This window comes from Rana temporaria, chromosome 1 (genome assembly GCF_905171775.1).
Source record: "Rana temporaria chromosome 1, aRanTem1.1, whole genome shotgun sequence".
Classification (NCBI taxonomy): domain Eukaryota; kingdom Metazoa; phylum Chordata; class Amphibia; order Anura; family Ranidae; genus Rana; species Rana temporaria.
Window position 1 is genome coordinate 257,652,432 of NC_053489.1, and position 15,890 is coordinate 257,668,321.

General features: G+C 42.3%; 1 protein-coding gene across 1 annotated transcript in view; it reads right to left on the reverse strand.

The window, feature by feature from the left end:
• IPO4 (importin 4) overlaps nucleotides 1-15,890 on the reverse strand; it is a 171,942-nt gene that overhangs the window by 121,294 nt on the left and 34,758 nt on the right. The window contains exons 8-12 of the mRNA XM_040354677.1: nucleotides 14,959-15,060; nucleotides 13,761-13,844; nucleotides 6,459-6,623; nucleotides 6,317-6,370; nucleotides 4,657-4,766 (exon numbers count right to left, since the gene is read on the reverse strand). Coding sequence (XP_040210611.1) covers nucleotides 4,657-4,766; nucleotides 6,317-6,370; nucleotides 6,459-6,623; nucleotides 13,761-13,844; nucleotides 14,959-15,060 — 515 coding nt within the window. The remainder of the gene's footprint in view (nucleotides 1-4,656; nucleotides 4,767-6,316; nucleotides 6,371-6,458; nucleotides 6,624-13,760; nucleotides 13,845-14,958; nucleotides 15,061-15,890) is intronic.

The following is a 15,890-nucleotide window of genomic DNA, read 5'->3' on the forward strand; positions in this document are numbered from 1 at the left end:
GTGCAGCCAAATAGTATATCCAAGGGTTAGGGAGTGCGAGACCCCCCCCCTCCTTTGAATACTGCAGCTGCTCCAATTTGATCCTGGGGGCATTAGTGTACCATGACAATAATCTGAATAGGGAATGGACCACTCAAAATATTTTAAGTGGAATAACTACCGGCGTGTTGTGGAACATGTACAGGTACTGGGGCATCAGAATCATCTTAACGAGATTCGTCTTCCCTGCCAGGGACATTTTGTGTCTATTCCATATATTTATTTTGTCTCTGAAGCGAGTCACAAGGGGATATATGTTTAGCCTATAATAATCAGTCAGTTTGGGAGATATGTAAACACCTAGGTATTTAAAAGAAGTCACTATAGGGACAGGACAGGGTAGATCTGTATTCAAATCAGGAGCCTCATCCAGGAACATCAGTGCGGATTTGGACCAATTTATGGTAAGGCCTGAATAGTGGCCAAAATCAGCGACGAGGGACATTGCATGAGACAATGAAGCATCCACGTCCTCCAAAAAGAGGAGCATGTCGTCTGCGTAGAGCATTATTCTCTCATGCAATTCGCCATAACGAAATCCCTTAACCACTTACCCCCCGGACCATATTGCTGCCCAAAGAGTACTTTTTGCGATTCGGGACTGCGTCGCTTTAACAGACAATTGCGCGGTCGTGCGACGTGGCTCCCAAACAAAATTGGCGTCCTTTTTTTCCCACAAATAGAGCTTTCTTTTGGTGGTATTTGATCACCTCTGCGTTTTTTATTTTTTGCGCTATAAACAAAAATAGAACGACAATTTTGAAAAAAATGAATATTTTTTACTTTTTGCTGTAATAAATATCCCCCAAAAATATATAAAAAAACATTTTTTTTCCTCAGTTTAGGCCTATACGTATTCTTCTACATATTTTTCGTAAAAAAAAATCGCAATAAGCGTTTATTGATTGGTTTGCGCAAAAGTTATAGCGTTTACAAAATAGGGGGTATTTTTATGGCATTTTTATTAATATTTTTTTTTACTAGTAATGGCGGCGATCAGCGATTTTTTTTTTCGGTATTGCGACATTATGGCGGACACTTCGGACATTTTTGACACATTTTTGGGACCATTGGCATTTTTATAGCGATCAGTGCTATAAAAATGCATTAGATTACTATAAAAATGCCACTGGCAGTGAAGGGGTTAACACTAGGGGGCGGGGAAGGGGTTAAGTATGCCTGGGTGTGTTCTTACTGTGGGGGGGGGGGGGGTGGCCTCACTAGGGGAAACACTGATCTTCTGTTCATACATTGTATGAACAGAAAATCAGCATTTCCCCTGCTGACAGGACCGAGAGCTGTGTGTTTACACACACAGCTCCCGTTCCCCGCTCTGTACCGAGCGATCGCGTGTGCCCGGCGGCGATCGCGCCCGCCGGGCACACGCACGGGAGTCGGGGGCGAGCGGGGGGTGCGCGCGCCTCCGGCGGCGCGCGTGCGCCCCTAGTAGCGGCTAATAGGCAGGACGTCATATAACGTGATCTCGCCTAGGAGAGCCACCTTGTGGACGTATTTCGACGGTGCGGCGACGGCAAGTGGTTAATTTGTGGACGGTCCCTCACCTGAGCAGCGAGAGGTTCAATGGCCAATGCAAATAGCAGGGGAGACAGGGGGAAACCCTGCCTGGTTCCCCTGCCTATTGCAAAGACATGTGACATCCTATCTGACATGCGTATACGGGCCTGTGGCGAGGCATACAGTAACCGTACCCATGCAATAAATCTAGGACCAACCCAGAATTTGGACAACACATCTCAGAGGTAGCGCCAGCCGACACTGTGGCATGCCTTATTGGCATCAAGAGACAACATTGCCCTGTGGCCAGCCTTATCTGCCAGGGTTTGCATGTTCAAAAACAGCCTTCTAAGGTTGGTCACAGTAGATTTCCGTGGCATAAAGCCTGCCTGGTCTGGGTGAATGATAGAAAGTATAACCGTGATGTGAAAGAGGGCGCTAGAGGGATAGTTACCTCACTGTTACGTACTCCCTAATTGGGAGGACCTCCCAGTGGGTGCGATACCTAAGAATAGATTCAAACACTCCAGTGACAAAAAACGTATCACAGTACTGAATAAAATATCAATACAAAAGACAGTATAATAAATGATATACCGAGTGCTGTGAAAAATAAATATATAGTTCACGAGGCCCGTGAATGTGAATCAATACTGTGAGGACAGAGGTGATGAGTCTCTGTTTTACACACTCGCACTCTCAATATGTATAGTAATACTGGATGTAATATCAATGCAAAAGACCGTAAAATAAACAATATGCCAAGTACTGTGAAAAATGAACTAAAATTTTTTTTTAAAGGTATATGGTTCACGAGAGCCGTGAACGTGAATCAATACTGTGAAAACAGAGGTGATAAAGTCTCTATTAAGCACACTCAATATTGCAGTCCATAGTAAGTGGTCTTCCCAAGAAATTAGTAATCATGCGATGAGAGGTGAAATTGCAGCCATCACCAAATAAAGCTTCACCCGATGTGCTCTGGTCAAGTAATGCTCTTACCGGAAGAAATGGACCTGCATGCGCAGTCCTAGTGCCGGGTAGGCACCTACAAAGTAAGGGGCCAATCAGCCATTTAGTGTTTTACATTTTTAATTAAAGCAATAATGCACTATTAGTCTCCTTTTGTTTTTGTTTGATGGATTCCCGAGATATCATTGGCCTCAACACCATAGCAGTCTGAATAGCAGGTGAATAGTGTGCAGGCACTTTAACCTGCTCAGCTCAGCAGACCTTTCTTTTTAAGTAAAGAGGTCCATTTCTTCCGGTAAGAGCATTACTTGACCAGAGCACATCGGGTGAAGCTTTATTTGGTGATGGCTGCAATTTCACCTCTCATCGCATGATTACTAATTTCTTGGGAAGACCACTTACTATGGACTGCAATATTGAGTGTGCTTAATAGAGACTTTATCACCTCTGTTTTCACAGTATTGATTCACGTTCACGGCTCTCGTGAACCATATACCTTTAAAAAAAAAATGTAGTTCATTTTTCACAGTACTTGGCATATTGTTTATTTTACGGTCTTTTGCATTGATATTACATCCAGTATTACTATACATATTGAGAGTGCGAGTGTGTAAAACAGAGACTCATCACCTCTGTCCTCACAGTATTGATTCACATTCACGGGTCTCGTGAACTATATATTTATTTTTCACAGCACTTGGTATATCATTTATTATACTGTCTTTTGTATTGATACTTTATTCAGTACTGTAATACGTTTTTTGTCACTGGAGTGTTTGAATCTATTCTTAGGTATCACACCCACTGGGAGGTCCTCCCATTTAGGTAGTACGTAACAGTGAGGTAACCATCCCTCTAGCGCCCTCTTTCACATCACGATTCCATTGCACAATATTTTTAATATTTTGATCCAGAGGAGCTGCTTGGTACCCTAAATAGTTAACATTTTTTCACTTTGTGGAATTGGCATTAATTATTAAATTTTGGCGCGGAAACACATTCCCTCACGATAGAAAGTATAACCTTGCTAACTCTCATGGCCAGAACCTTGTCCAATATTTTAACGTCACTTAGCAGTGACATAAGAGAGCTCAAGCTGCTGTACCTCCTGGTCCCCAACCCGTTCCAGGAGAGCTGATGAGTTATGTTTTATGGCTGCAATTTCAGCTATAAACGTGCCTTGAAGGCATCCCATTTCGTAGTAACATCTGGGTGTAATTGGTATTGTCAGGACCGACAATTTATGAATAGCCGTGAGTAGTTTTAAATTACTTTTTCCTTCAGAAATGACATTTTGTGCAGGGACAGTTATAAACACGGGAAACATGCGCTACTTTACATGCATACTTTAGACACCCCCCAGGTACGAAATTTAAAGGAATATTTTACTTTTATTGTTTCCCTTTAAGCATTATTAAAATCACTGCTCCCGAAAAAACGACCGTTTTTAAAACTTTTTTTTTGCATTGAAACATGTCCCCTGGGGCAGGACCTGGGTCCCCAAACACTTTTTAGGACAATAACTTGCATATTAGCCTTTAAATTCTCACGTCTGAGTCCCGTGGGCTTTAATGGTGTTCGAATGTTCGCGTGAACTTTTTGTCTGTTCGCATTTTCTGGATGCAAACCGAACCAGGGGGTGTTCGGCTCATCCCTATTGCCTACCCCTGCTGTAAAGAAAATAATTAACCCTGTACCCTACAAATAGACGTCTTTATTCATACTTAGGAGTCAATGCATAATTGGTCAAATATTTGCCTTACTAACAACTTCATGGATAATCCCACTTCATTCTAAATACCATTCTAGTCTAACTACAAAGCCCCTTATTAGCCAACAGAACACGCTCCTTAGGCAAAGAGCTCATCCATAGTCAGGTATTATACCAAAGTACGAAAAATAAGTCCCTTTTACTGAAGCCATGCCTTTTTTCCCCATTGTTCAGTATTTTGAAACAAACATAATAAAACAGATTGTCATAATTTACAAGTTGGGGCAAAATGTGGAAAAATTTGTTTTTATAAATAGGATGCAGGAACGAATGTTCATGGACCTTTCTGTATTCTAGGTTTCTGTTTAAAAGATTCCATAATAGGAATATTATTCAGAATACGCAGTCAGCATACATACTTGTTTCGAATGTGATCCGCACATCCCTCACTGAGAACAGCAAGGCACATTAGACCAGCTTTCCGCTCATAGGGATTTTTGCTAAGGAGACACGGCTCCATGAGTGGGCTCTAAAAAAAATAAAAAGATTTATTTAAAACAATGGAGGGAAAGTCTAGTTAGACTTGTGAAGAATCAATTATAAAAGGTGAAATTCATATAACCCCCCAATAGAGTGCCTTGAAAAAGTATTCATACCCCTTGAAATTTTCCACATTTTGTCATGTTACAAACAAAAACGTAAATGTATTTTATTGGTATTTTATGTGATAGACCAACACAAGTGGCACATAATTGTGAAGTAGAAGTAAAATGATAAATTGTTTTCAATTTTTGTTTTACAAATAAATATCTGAAAAGTGTGATGTGCATTTGTATTCAGCCCCCTTTACTGTGATATCCCTAACTGAAATCTAGTGGAACCAATTGCCGTTAGAAAACACCCAATTAGTAAATAGCGTGCACCTGTGTGATTTAATCTCAGTATAAATACAGCTGTCCTGTGAAGCCCTCAGAGGTTTTTTAGAGAACCTTAGTGAACAAACAGCATTATGAAGGCCAAGGAACACACCAGATAGGTCAGGGATAAAGTTGTGGAGTAGTTTAAAGCAGGGTTAGGTTAAAAAAAAATATCCGAAGCTTTGAACATCTCACGGAGCACTGTTCAATCCATCATCCGAAAATGGGAAGAGTATGGCACAACTGCAAACCTACCAAGACATGGCCGTCCACCTAAACTGACAGGCCGGGCAAGGAGAGAATTAATCAGAGAAGCAGGCAAGAGGCCCATGGTAACTGTGGAGGAGCTGCAGAGATCCACAGCTCAGGTGGGAGAATCTGTCCACAGGATAGCTATTAGTCGTGCACTCCAGACCTGGCCTCTATGGAAGAGTGGCAAGAAGAAAGCCATTGTTGAAAGAAACCAAAAAGAAGTCCTGTTTGCAGTGTGCGAGACGCCATGTGGGGGACACAGTAAAGATGTGGAAGAAGGTGCTCTCTTCAGAGGAGACCAAAATTTTACTTTTTGGCCTAAAAGCTGTGCGGTGGAAAATCTTAGAAGAAGAAAACCTGTTAGAGCCTGTAAACGACTTGAGACAGGGGTGGAGGTTCACCTTCCAGCAAGACAAAACGACCCTAAACATACAGCCAGAGCTACAATGGAATGGTTTAGATCAAAGCATATTCAATCTGTTAATATGGCCCAGTCAAAGTCCAGACTTAAATCTAATCGAGAATCTGTGGCAAGACTTGAAAATCGCTGTTCAGACGCTCTCCATCCATACTGACAGAGCTTAAACTATTTTTCCAAAGGAGAATGGGTTGACTTAGGGGTGCTGAATACAAATGCACGCCACACTTTTTACATATTTATTTTAAAAACCATTTATGATTTTCCTTCCACTTCACAATTATGTGCCACTTTGTGTTGGTTGTAACATGACAAAATGTGGAAAATTTCAAGGAGTATGAATACTTTTTCAAGGCACTGTACATGGTGTTTAACAATATAGCTACAGTTTTCAGTGACTTAAAAAACAGCAGCCAGCGCATGCATGGCAGAGGTACAAAGGACACAGACAGATGAATAACAGTTATTACTAGAAAATGCTTGTTTATTTACCAGTTGAGAAAACAATTTCTCAGGAGGCAGATGAAGGGCCAGGATATCAATGACCTGTAAAAAAGCAGCATTCAAATTAAAAAAAAAACAAACACCACCACCACACATTAAGAGACTGTATTTCACATATATCTCCACTGACCTGGACTGCATAGTGTTTGGGTAACTGGACCTCAGCCTGATCTTCCAATAACTCATCTTCATCTTCCTGGTCTTCAGGGTCTAACTGCCCAGGAGGAGGCTCAGTGCACATGATGGGAAAAACTGCATTGAGAATCTGAGGCAGCAACTTTTGCTTCAAGATGGACTGAGGAAGGATAAAGTACAAGTCGTTGTATCAAATGCCCCGCTTAACCATATAAGAAAGCCAAATGGAGGGTACAAAGACTATGACTACACCTAAATGGTTGTTTAATGCCTGAAATGTATTGTCTCGTACAGGGTGTTTCTCTCCTTATCAAGATTAAAGTCAGGTAAATCAAAAAATTTGGCCTGTGAATATTTTATATTTTCAGTCAGCTGGTGGCCATCCTTTTTTTTCACACCTTTTCTAGGTTTTTTTTCCCCATCTGTTGTAAAAAATATATATATATATATATATATATATATGTTTACAGTGCTCAATAGCTAAAGCTGAAATGTATGGTGAATGTTAGAGCAGTGACTAATTCCTTATTAGAAAACTCCATTCTAGGTTTCAACAAGAGAAAGCTTGATGGAAAGAAAGGAATTGTGCGTCTTCAACCCTGTGGAAAAAGTATCCTGGAAGTAGCCATACCTCCATCAGGAAATCAGTAAGTGGTTACCCATGGTGTGATGAGACAAGTATGTGAGCTACACTGTTTAAGTGAAGACAACCCTAATTATTAGTGAGGATACAACATACAAAACCATATCCCCACAACACCAATTAACAAATGGTTTACATGCATACATGCAAGTGCAACTAATAACCAACTAAAAGCCAATTCTGTACAAAAGCCCTCAGGGAAATAAGGAAAGTAGAACAAAGTTATAAGTGGAGTTTATTGTGCTCAGCCATTTTCTGGGTTTTTATATCGATACAAAATGGGACTCGTGAGCTGCAACAGCGAGCCAATCGTACGATTCATGGTTTGACATGCAGTGCTGCTTGTCAACTCATCTTGCTGTATTAAATTTGCCGCAGCATGTGAACAGCCCCCCTTCGGCTGCATTTTAGACTTTGTTTGGGCGGTGGGGGGTAAAACTGCAGCTCAACTGCTTGCTTTTACCACCCACCAGTCTACAAGCAAGTACGTGGCTCCAAACACACATGGTCTGTGTTCAGGGTCATGCTCTCACACTTGCATTGCTGTCTAATTGGAGTCCGGACTGCCTGCATGGGAATGCACAGGACACCTGTGCATATCCGTGCAGAAAAACACGGCCCTAGCACTGTTGTACACTACAGCACTCACACTTCAGTGCCGACAGGACACTAGCCCTATCACTTCTGTAGCCTTGTACCGAGGCCACTTTCTTGCTCACCCTTGTTTTGTTCTATACAGGTGAAACTCGAAAAATTTGAAAATCGTGCAAAAATTCAATTATTTCACTGATGCAACTTAAAAGGTGAAACTAATATATGAGATAGACTCATTACATGCAAAGCAAGATAGTTCAAGCCGTGATTTGTCATAATTGTGATGATTATGGCTTACAGCTCATGAAAACCCCAAATCCACAATCTCAGAAAATTTGAATATTGTGAAAAGGTGCAATATTCTAGGCACAAAGTGTCCCACTCTAATCAGCTAATTAACCTCCCTGGCGGTATGATTCTGTCAGAAAAAACATGCTAAAAGCGGTACCATTATTTGCAAGGAAATTTGGCGTTTTATATTGTAGGTCTGTAATTTTTAGAAATAACTCACTTAAATCTGACCAAACAAGCTTCTAATAGGCATCCCGGGTATGACATTTTTTTAAAAACAAAATTATAAATTATAATATAATAAATAATTATAAATAATTATAACAAATAATAATATAATTATAATAAAAATTATTCAATAATGTAATCAAATCAAAATCACTGAAATTTGCTCAGTTGCAGAATTGTTGCTGTCATTATTTTTTTTTTTTTATGACGAATTTCCCCACAAATCGCTATCGCACAATTCTGCAAGTGATTATAATTTATTATCGCTGTTTTTTAGCTGATCTAAAACTATTTTTGACATAAAGGGACACTTTTGGTTGCTATGGACAATCTACAGTTTGCAGGGAGAAAGAAACGTTTTTATTATATAAAATGACATGCATGACACAGGACAGACCACTAGGGACAGGGGGGGTGTGTTTTTTTTACATACAGTACTGTAATCTATAAGATTACAGTATACTGTATGTAAGGTGTTTGTTTACTTTTTTGAATTTGGCGCCGTTCTCCGTCCCCGTGCGTCGTAACGTCGCAGGGAACGGAGATCGGCGTCACACGGAGGCACTGTGTGAATCGAGCGAGGTCCTGCTCGCTCACACAGCGCGGTGGCATCGCTGGATCCAGGGACAAGGTAAGTAAAACATGCCTGTGGATCTAGCAAGGCAAGCCCGAGTCTGACTCGGGGTTACCGCTCGCAGCAGGAAAATCTAACCCCGAGTCAGACTCGGGAATACCGCCAGGAAGGTTAAACCATAACACCTGCAAAGGGTTCCTGAGCCTTTAAATGGTTTCTCAGTCTGGTTCAGTAGGAATCACAATCATGGGAGAGAGACTGACCTGACAGTTGTGCAAACCAATGTAAAAACATAAAGAAAAAAAGAGGGGGTGGGATGGGAGCCGGGGTGATGGAATGCATGTGTTTGCGTTAACAAAAAGGACAGGAGGACCTCAATCCCCAGAGCAACATTCCAGGAGAGACTTTCCCTCTTCCGAGTATACAAACATGTCCCAATATGACCATGTTTTAGTATATTGTTCTCTTAGGTTTTGGGTGGTAAGCACTAGGTCTTCCATGACATTGATACTCCTGACCTTATTAAACCACATAGCAATGAAAGGAGGGTTAGGGTCTTACCAGCACAGAGTAAGGCCGGGTTCACACCTATGCGAATTGGTTGCGGCTTAAACCGCATCCAATTCGCATAACATTATAAAATACATTGATTTCAATGAGGCTGGTTCACATATGTGCGATGCATTCGCACTGCGCATTGCCAAAAAAACGTGTGCGTTTTCTAGGCATTGCGGTGCGGCTCAGGTGCGAATTCAGGCCCCTTATCTTCTATGGGCACGCATCTGATTCACAGATGTGTTCATTTCTCTTCAGGATTTCTCTCATTCTCCTCAATACACTTCCCCCCTTCCCCTCTCCCAGGTCTCCAAATTCACATCTAAAACGGAGGTGATCTGCTGAACAGTTCTCTTATCTCTCTGCAGAGTTAACAGAGCTGAAATTTGCACCGCACAAGTGTGAATCCGGCCTAATACAAGCTTTGGCGGCATTAATCATGTGACAGAGCACTGATTTCATGTATGTGTGAAGCAGGATTTGTGAGCAGTGAAGTAGGAAGAAGGCAGGATCCTCTGGTATTGGGAAGTCGGTAAATTGTTGAGACATTCTCTGCACTCTTAAAAAAATACTGTTTAAGTTTCAAACAAGACCAGAAAATCTAAAGTAAAGTTTCTCGTTCCTCTCGACATCTCCAGCAACAATTCGATGCAAAGAAAGAATTTACATAGAGCTGACGGGGTGAGGTACCAACGTGTTAACAATGCGCGATTGGATTCCTGAGTATACGTCCATCGTCCACATGAATGATTTCAGGAAAGGTGGATGATGTTCTGACGCTGAGCAGATGTGAAGGTCCTTGCAATATGATTCAAACATTGTCCGTTGACGTCGAAGACCTCACTGAGATCTACAGTGAGGAAAATAAGTATTTGAACACCCTGCTATTTTGCAAGTTCTCCCACTTGGAAATCATGGAGGGTTCTGAAATTGTTATCGTAGGTGCATGTCCACTGTGAGAGACATAATCAAAAAAAAAAATCCAGAAATCACAATGTATGATTTTTTAAACTATTTATTTGTATGATACAGCTGCAAAAAAGTATTTGAACACCTGAGAAAATCAATGTTAATATTTGGTACAGTAGCCTTTGTTTGCAATTACAGAGGTCAAACGTTGCTTGTAGTTTTTCACCAGGTTTGCACACACTGGAGGAGGGATTTTGGCCCACTCCTCCACACAGATCTTCTCTAGATCAGTCAGGTTTCTGGGCTGTCGCTGAGAAACAGAGTTTGAGCTCCCTCCAAAGATTCTCTATTGGGTTTAGGTCTGGAGACTGGCTAGGCCACGCCAGAACCTTGATTTGCTTCTTACAGAGCCACTCCTTGGTTATCCTGGCTGTGTGCTTCGGGTCATTGTCATGTTGGAAGACCCAGCCTCGACCCATCTTCAAAGCTCTAACTGAGGGAAGGAGGTTGTTGCCCAAAATCTCGCAATACATGGCCCCGGTCATCCTCTCCTTAATACAGTGCAGTCGCCCTGTCCCATGTGCAGAAAAACACCCCCAAAGCATGATGCTACCACCCCCATGCTTCACAGTAGGGATGGTGTTCTTGGGATGGTACTCATCATTCTTCTTCCTCCAAACACGGTTAGTGGAATGACCAAAAAGTTCTATTTTGGTCTCATCTGACCACATGACTTTCTCCCATGACTCCTCTGGATCATCCAAATGGTCATTGACAAACTTAAGACGGGCCTTGACATGTGCTGGTTTAAGCAGGGGAACCTTCCGTGCCATGCATGATTTCAAACCATGACGTCTTAGTGTATTACCAACAGTAACCTTGGAAACGGTGGTCCCAGCTCTTTTCAGGTCATTGACCAGCTCCTCCCGTGTAGTCCTGGGCTGATTTCTCACCTTTCTTAGGATCATTGAGACCCCACGAGGTGAGATTTTGCATGGAGCCCCAGTCCGAGGGAGATTGACAGTCATGTTTAGCTTCTTCCATTTTCTAATGATTGCTCCAACAGTGGACCTTTTTTCACCAAGCTGCTTGGCAATTTCCCCGTAGCCCTTTCCAGCCTTGTGGAGGTGTACAATTTTGTCTCTAGTGTCTTTGGACAGCTCTTTGGTCTTGGCCATGTTAGTAGTTGGATTCTTACTGATTGTATGGGGTGGACAGGTGTCACTCTTTATGCAGCTAATGACCTCAAACAGGTGCATCTAATTTAGGATAATAAATGGAGTGGAGGTGGACATTTTAAAGGCAGACTAACAGGTCTTTGAGGGTCAGAATTCTAGCTGATAGACAGGTGTTCAAATACTTATTTGCAGCTGTATCATACAAATAAATAGTTAAAAAATCATAAATTGTGATTTCTGTAATTTTTTTTTTGGATTATGTCTCTCACAGTGGACATGCACCTACGATGACAATTTCAGACCCCTCCATGATTTCCAAGTGGGAGAACTTGCAAAATAGCAGGGTGTTCAAATACTTATTTTCCTCACTGTATATTAGGTGGGCATGTACAGAATTTCACAGCTTCTGGTCATGCATTTTCCATATCTATGACTCCATCACTGACTCACACCCGGTATCCCTGTCTGTAGCCCTCTTAACACCCATACCAGGTTCCATCTTGTCAGCCAAAAAGGAGCTACTATGCTTCTTTCTAACAGCAAGCAGAAATGTAATAAGCCAGGCATTGGAAGTCAGTGGGCTCCCCACGATTGCAAAATGGCTTGCTGAACTCGCTTGTATACAGCAACTGCAAGAGCTGTTGGCACAGTACTATGACAAATACTCGCATAGATAGTCTAGAGCAGGGCTCAAAGTTTCAAGTCCTGAGCTACTAGCCAGGCCTCAAGGGTTACTCGCCACCAGTTGCCCCACCCAGCCCACCCGCCCCCATAAATTATCTCATGAAATGACACTTAAATGTTTTATGCAGAATTAAGTTATACAAATAAATATTACCAACAACTGTATCCATGCCCACCACTGCAGGCTGCCCATGCCCACCCCTGCAGGCTGCCCGTGTCCACCCCTGCAGGCTGCCCGTGTCCACCCCTGCAGGCTGCCCGTGTCCACCACATGCAGCCCATGTCCACCACATGCAGGATTGGACAGGTGATCTGTCTATCAAAGTCCCGGGAGCAAGAGGCGGGGCTGGATCCCGAGACCAGGAGGCGGGGCTGGATCTGACACCGAGCGGCGGGGAACACAGCAATTAAAAAAGGAAACTTATTGCGGTGTTCCCCACGCTGCACTGTAAACAACCGGGAGGCTATCTCTCTCTCTTCCCCCTCCGTGGTCACTGGGACTCCCATTCCACACAGGCTCCCGGCGGTGCTCGTCCCCCCTCGCTCCCAGGCAGCCCTTCCTCGTCAGCCCTCAAAATCCACTCGCAAAATGTAAGCAGGCGAGTGGATTTTTTGAGGGCTGGTCTGGAGCACAGGTGTCAAACACAAGGCCCGCGTACCTCCTCTGGTCCTCCTCCAGACCCTGTACTTTCTGCTTTCAAGCAATGCATTTATCTTTTTCCCAGCAGCAGCATAAAGTAAGGGGGTGCACTGTAATGTAAGGGAGGGTGGGGGGGCTCAACTTCTGATGGTGGGGTGGCTCATGACTTCTAATGTAAGGGTAGGGGATGCGCTGGACATCTAATCTTACAGATACAACCTGCCCTTTTAGGGACAATCATAATGCTGATGCGGCCCACGATGAAATTGAGTTTGACACCCCTGGTCTAGAGTCCAGATATTTATTTTGGTCTCTTCTCGGATACAAACCAAACCATATTGCCCTACTTCAAGAACCTTCAAAACTGAGTTTAGGCTTGGCACATCCAATAGGGAAACCCCCAACCATCCTCATTTTCTTTCTTCTCTCTTTTACTTACCCCTATCAATAAACCCATTCCTTAGTCTATTTAACTGCCCCTCTGACCTATATACATACTATTCAGCTACGAGGGTGAAACCCTCCTCTTATAGAAGGAGCAATTACATTGGCTATCCTTAGCACTCCAAGACCTGAAGACACCTGCGACACACCCTACAAAAATATTGGACTGCAGGATCTCTATGACCACCCTCTATGGTTTTCAGATAAACAGGGTATGTCAGATATGCTCTTATTTACATACTAGCTCAAGATGTTTCCGCCTTACGTTTTCCTATTTCAACATGGAAAGATTTCACCCTTCTGGTGTTCAAACCAAAAAAGTTATCTGGAATTGAAACAATGTCTTTTCTATGTCCGTTTTCTACTCCTGCAAAAATGAATACAACTTTATTCTTTAAGCAGAGGGTAAGAGGATACAGTCATCACCTGCAAAGGATAGGTGGGTTTATTAACCAACTTTCCTTTATGAAGACTTTCCATTACTAGGTATACCTCATGTCATGCCAAACTGGTACAAGCTATTAAAACATTAGATTTCTATCATCATACATACTTACCTTGCTTTTAAGCTTAATGAGGAAGCGGATGCAGTAAAGTGCCTTTACACGGAGGTCATCAGAGAGAGACTTGTTCACAGCGATCTGTACAAACAAAAATAAGGTTAGGCTTACACAAAGCTTTCTTTTCTCTTTATGTGAATTCTTTGCTAGACTTTTTATTTAAAATTTTCGTTTGCCACAGCTACCAAGTGCTCTAAGACAAGACGAGTCTGGAGTACCCTATATGTTCAAAGGGCCAGATCCACAAAAGGGATACGCAGGCGTATCTGCTGATACGCCGTCGTATCCCTGTTTCTATCTATGCGGCTGATTCATAGAATCAGTTACGCATAGATATCCCCAAGATCCGACAGGTGTAATTGTTTTACACTGTCGGATCTTAGGATGCAATACCGCGGCCGCCGCTGGGGGGAGTTCTCGTCGTAAACCAGCGTCGGGTATGCAAATTAGCACTTACGGCGATCCACAAAACTTTTTCCTGTCGGAAAGTTGCCGCAAGTGTTAGTTTGCCGTCGCAGAGATAGGGCTGCTTTTACAAAGTGTAAAATTAGTACACCATGTAAAAGTATACCCATCTTTCCCGCGTCGCTTTCAAATTTTTTTTAAAATTTTTTTTTTTCCCGCCGCAACTCTTTTTTACCCGTCGCGATTCACAAAACCTCGGCACATCGTAACTTCACGCAAAGCACGTCGGGAAATTTGCGTCGGGAGCATGTGCAGTAAGTCCGGCGCGGGAGCGCACCTAATTTAAATGGGACTCCATTTGAATTGCGCCGGACGGATTTAGGATACACCGCCGCAAATTTCCAGGTAAGTGCTTTGTGGATCGGGCACTAACTTGGAAAATTTGCGGCGGTGTAACTTAAATCGTTTAAGTTACGTTGCGCCCGGGCTACGTGAATCTGGCCCAAAATCTCCAAACCCTTAGAGTGATTCTAATGGTGCGATTTTAGATATTCTCACCTGTATATTTCCTTTATGTTTTTATCAGACCCACTTATGTGGTCATTTAAAAATATCTCAACAGGATTGAACTGACAAAATAAGGATGCTGCAGGGAAAGTGTACAACATGAATTGACTGCGCATGTATACTATGTAATGACAGAAAATTCTTATATAAATACAAATTTAAATAAAAGAAAGGAAAATTGTATAAATATCTAAAAAAAAATAAAAAAAGTTCAGTGACATACCTCGAGACAGAAGTGAATGACCTCTGCTAAGTAGTGAACAATAACAGACACTTCGCTTTCCATCAATTCATCAAAGACCTCCATTGCTTCACAAGCCTGAACCTGGGAAAGAAACATTGAAAAGACACGTGTTTCAATATTACCATTGGCCCACGAAGAACATTACACAGTGTCTCTCTTAGTAGTATATAAACACCTCCTACATGTATTGAGACTTTAAAGGTGGTATATATATGGGCTCATTCAGACGGGCAACTTAGCCTGTCCTCCCCGCAGAGCATCTGGCAGATGCATGAGTGCAACTTTTAGAAACGGATGCACTCGCTGTGCCGGCACAGACACAATTACATGTCTTAGACTCCATACACACTATTCAATTATCTGTAGATTTTTGTCTTCAGATTACCAAAACCATGTAGTACAAGGGCCTGCCTGATTTCATACAAATTGAAACTCTTAAGGTTTGACCTCATATTATATGGTTTTGGTAAATCGGAAGACAAAAATCTGCAGAAAATCTAATAGTGTGTATGGGGCTTAAGTATGACATGTATAATTAAGTTGTGTGCAATTTAGCAGGGAATAATACCTTCCTCTACAGGGGATTAAGGTGTTTTAAAAAAAAGTGTTACTAAACCCACAACAGTAAAATCAGTCTGTATATGCAGTAAAGCATGCGCGTTATACTCACTGTGGAACCTAAGGGGCTAATCCTCTGCATTGTGTAAAAAGGCTGTTTGATCCTGTCTTCTCTGATCCTCTCCTTCCACTGTCCCTAAACCATCTCCTGATAGAACAGAGGCTAGGGGACAAGCTGCACATGCTCAGTTTGGTGGGTATTGCTAGAGTTTTTTTTTTCTTTGGAGAGTGCATGTGTTTAGCACTGGGCCAATCAGCAATGTCCAGACAGTGGGCCAAGGGTCCTGTAGCCT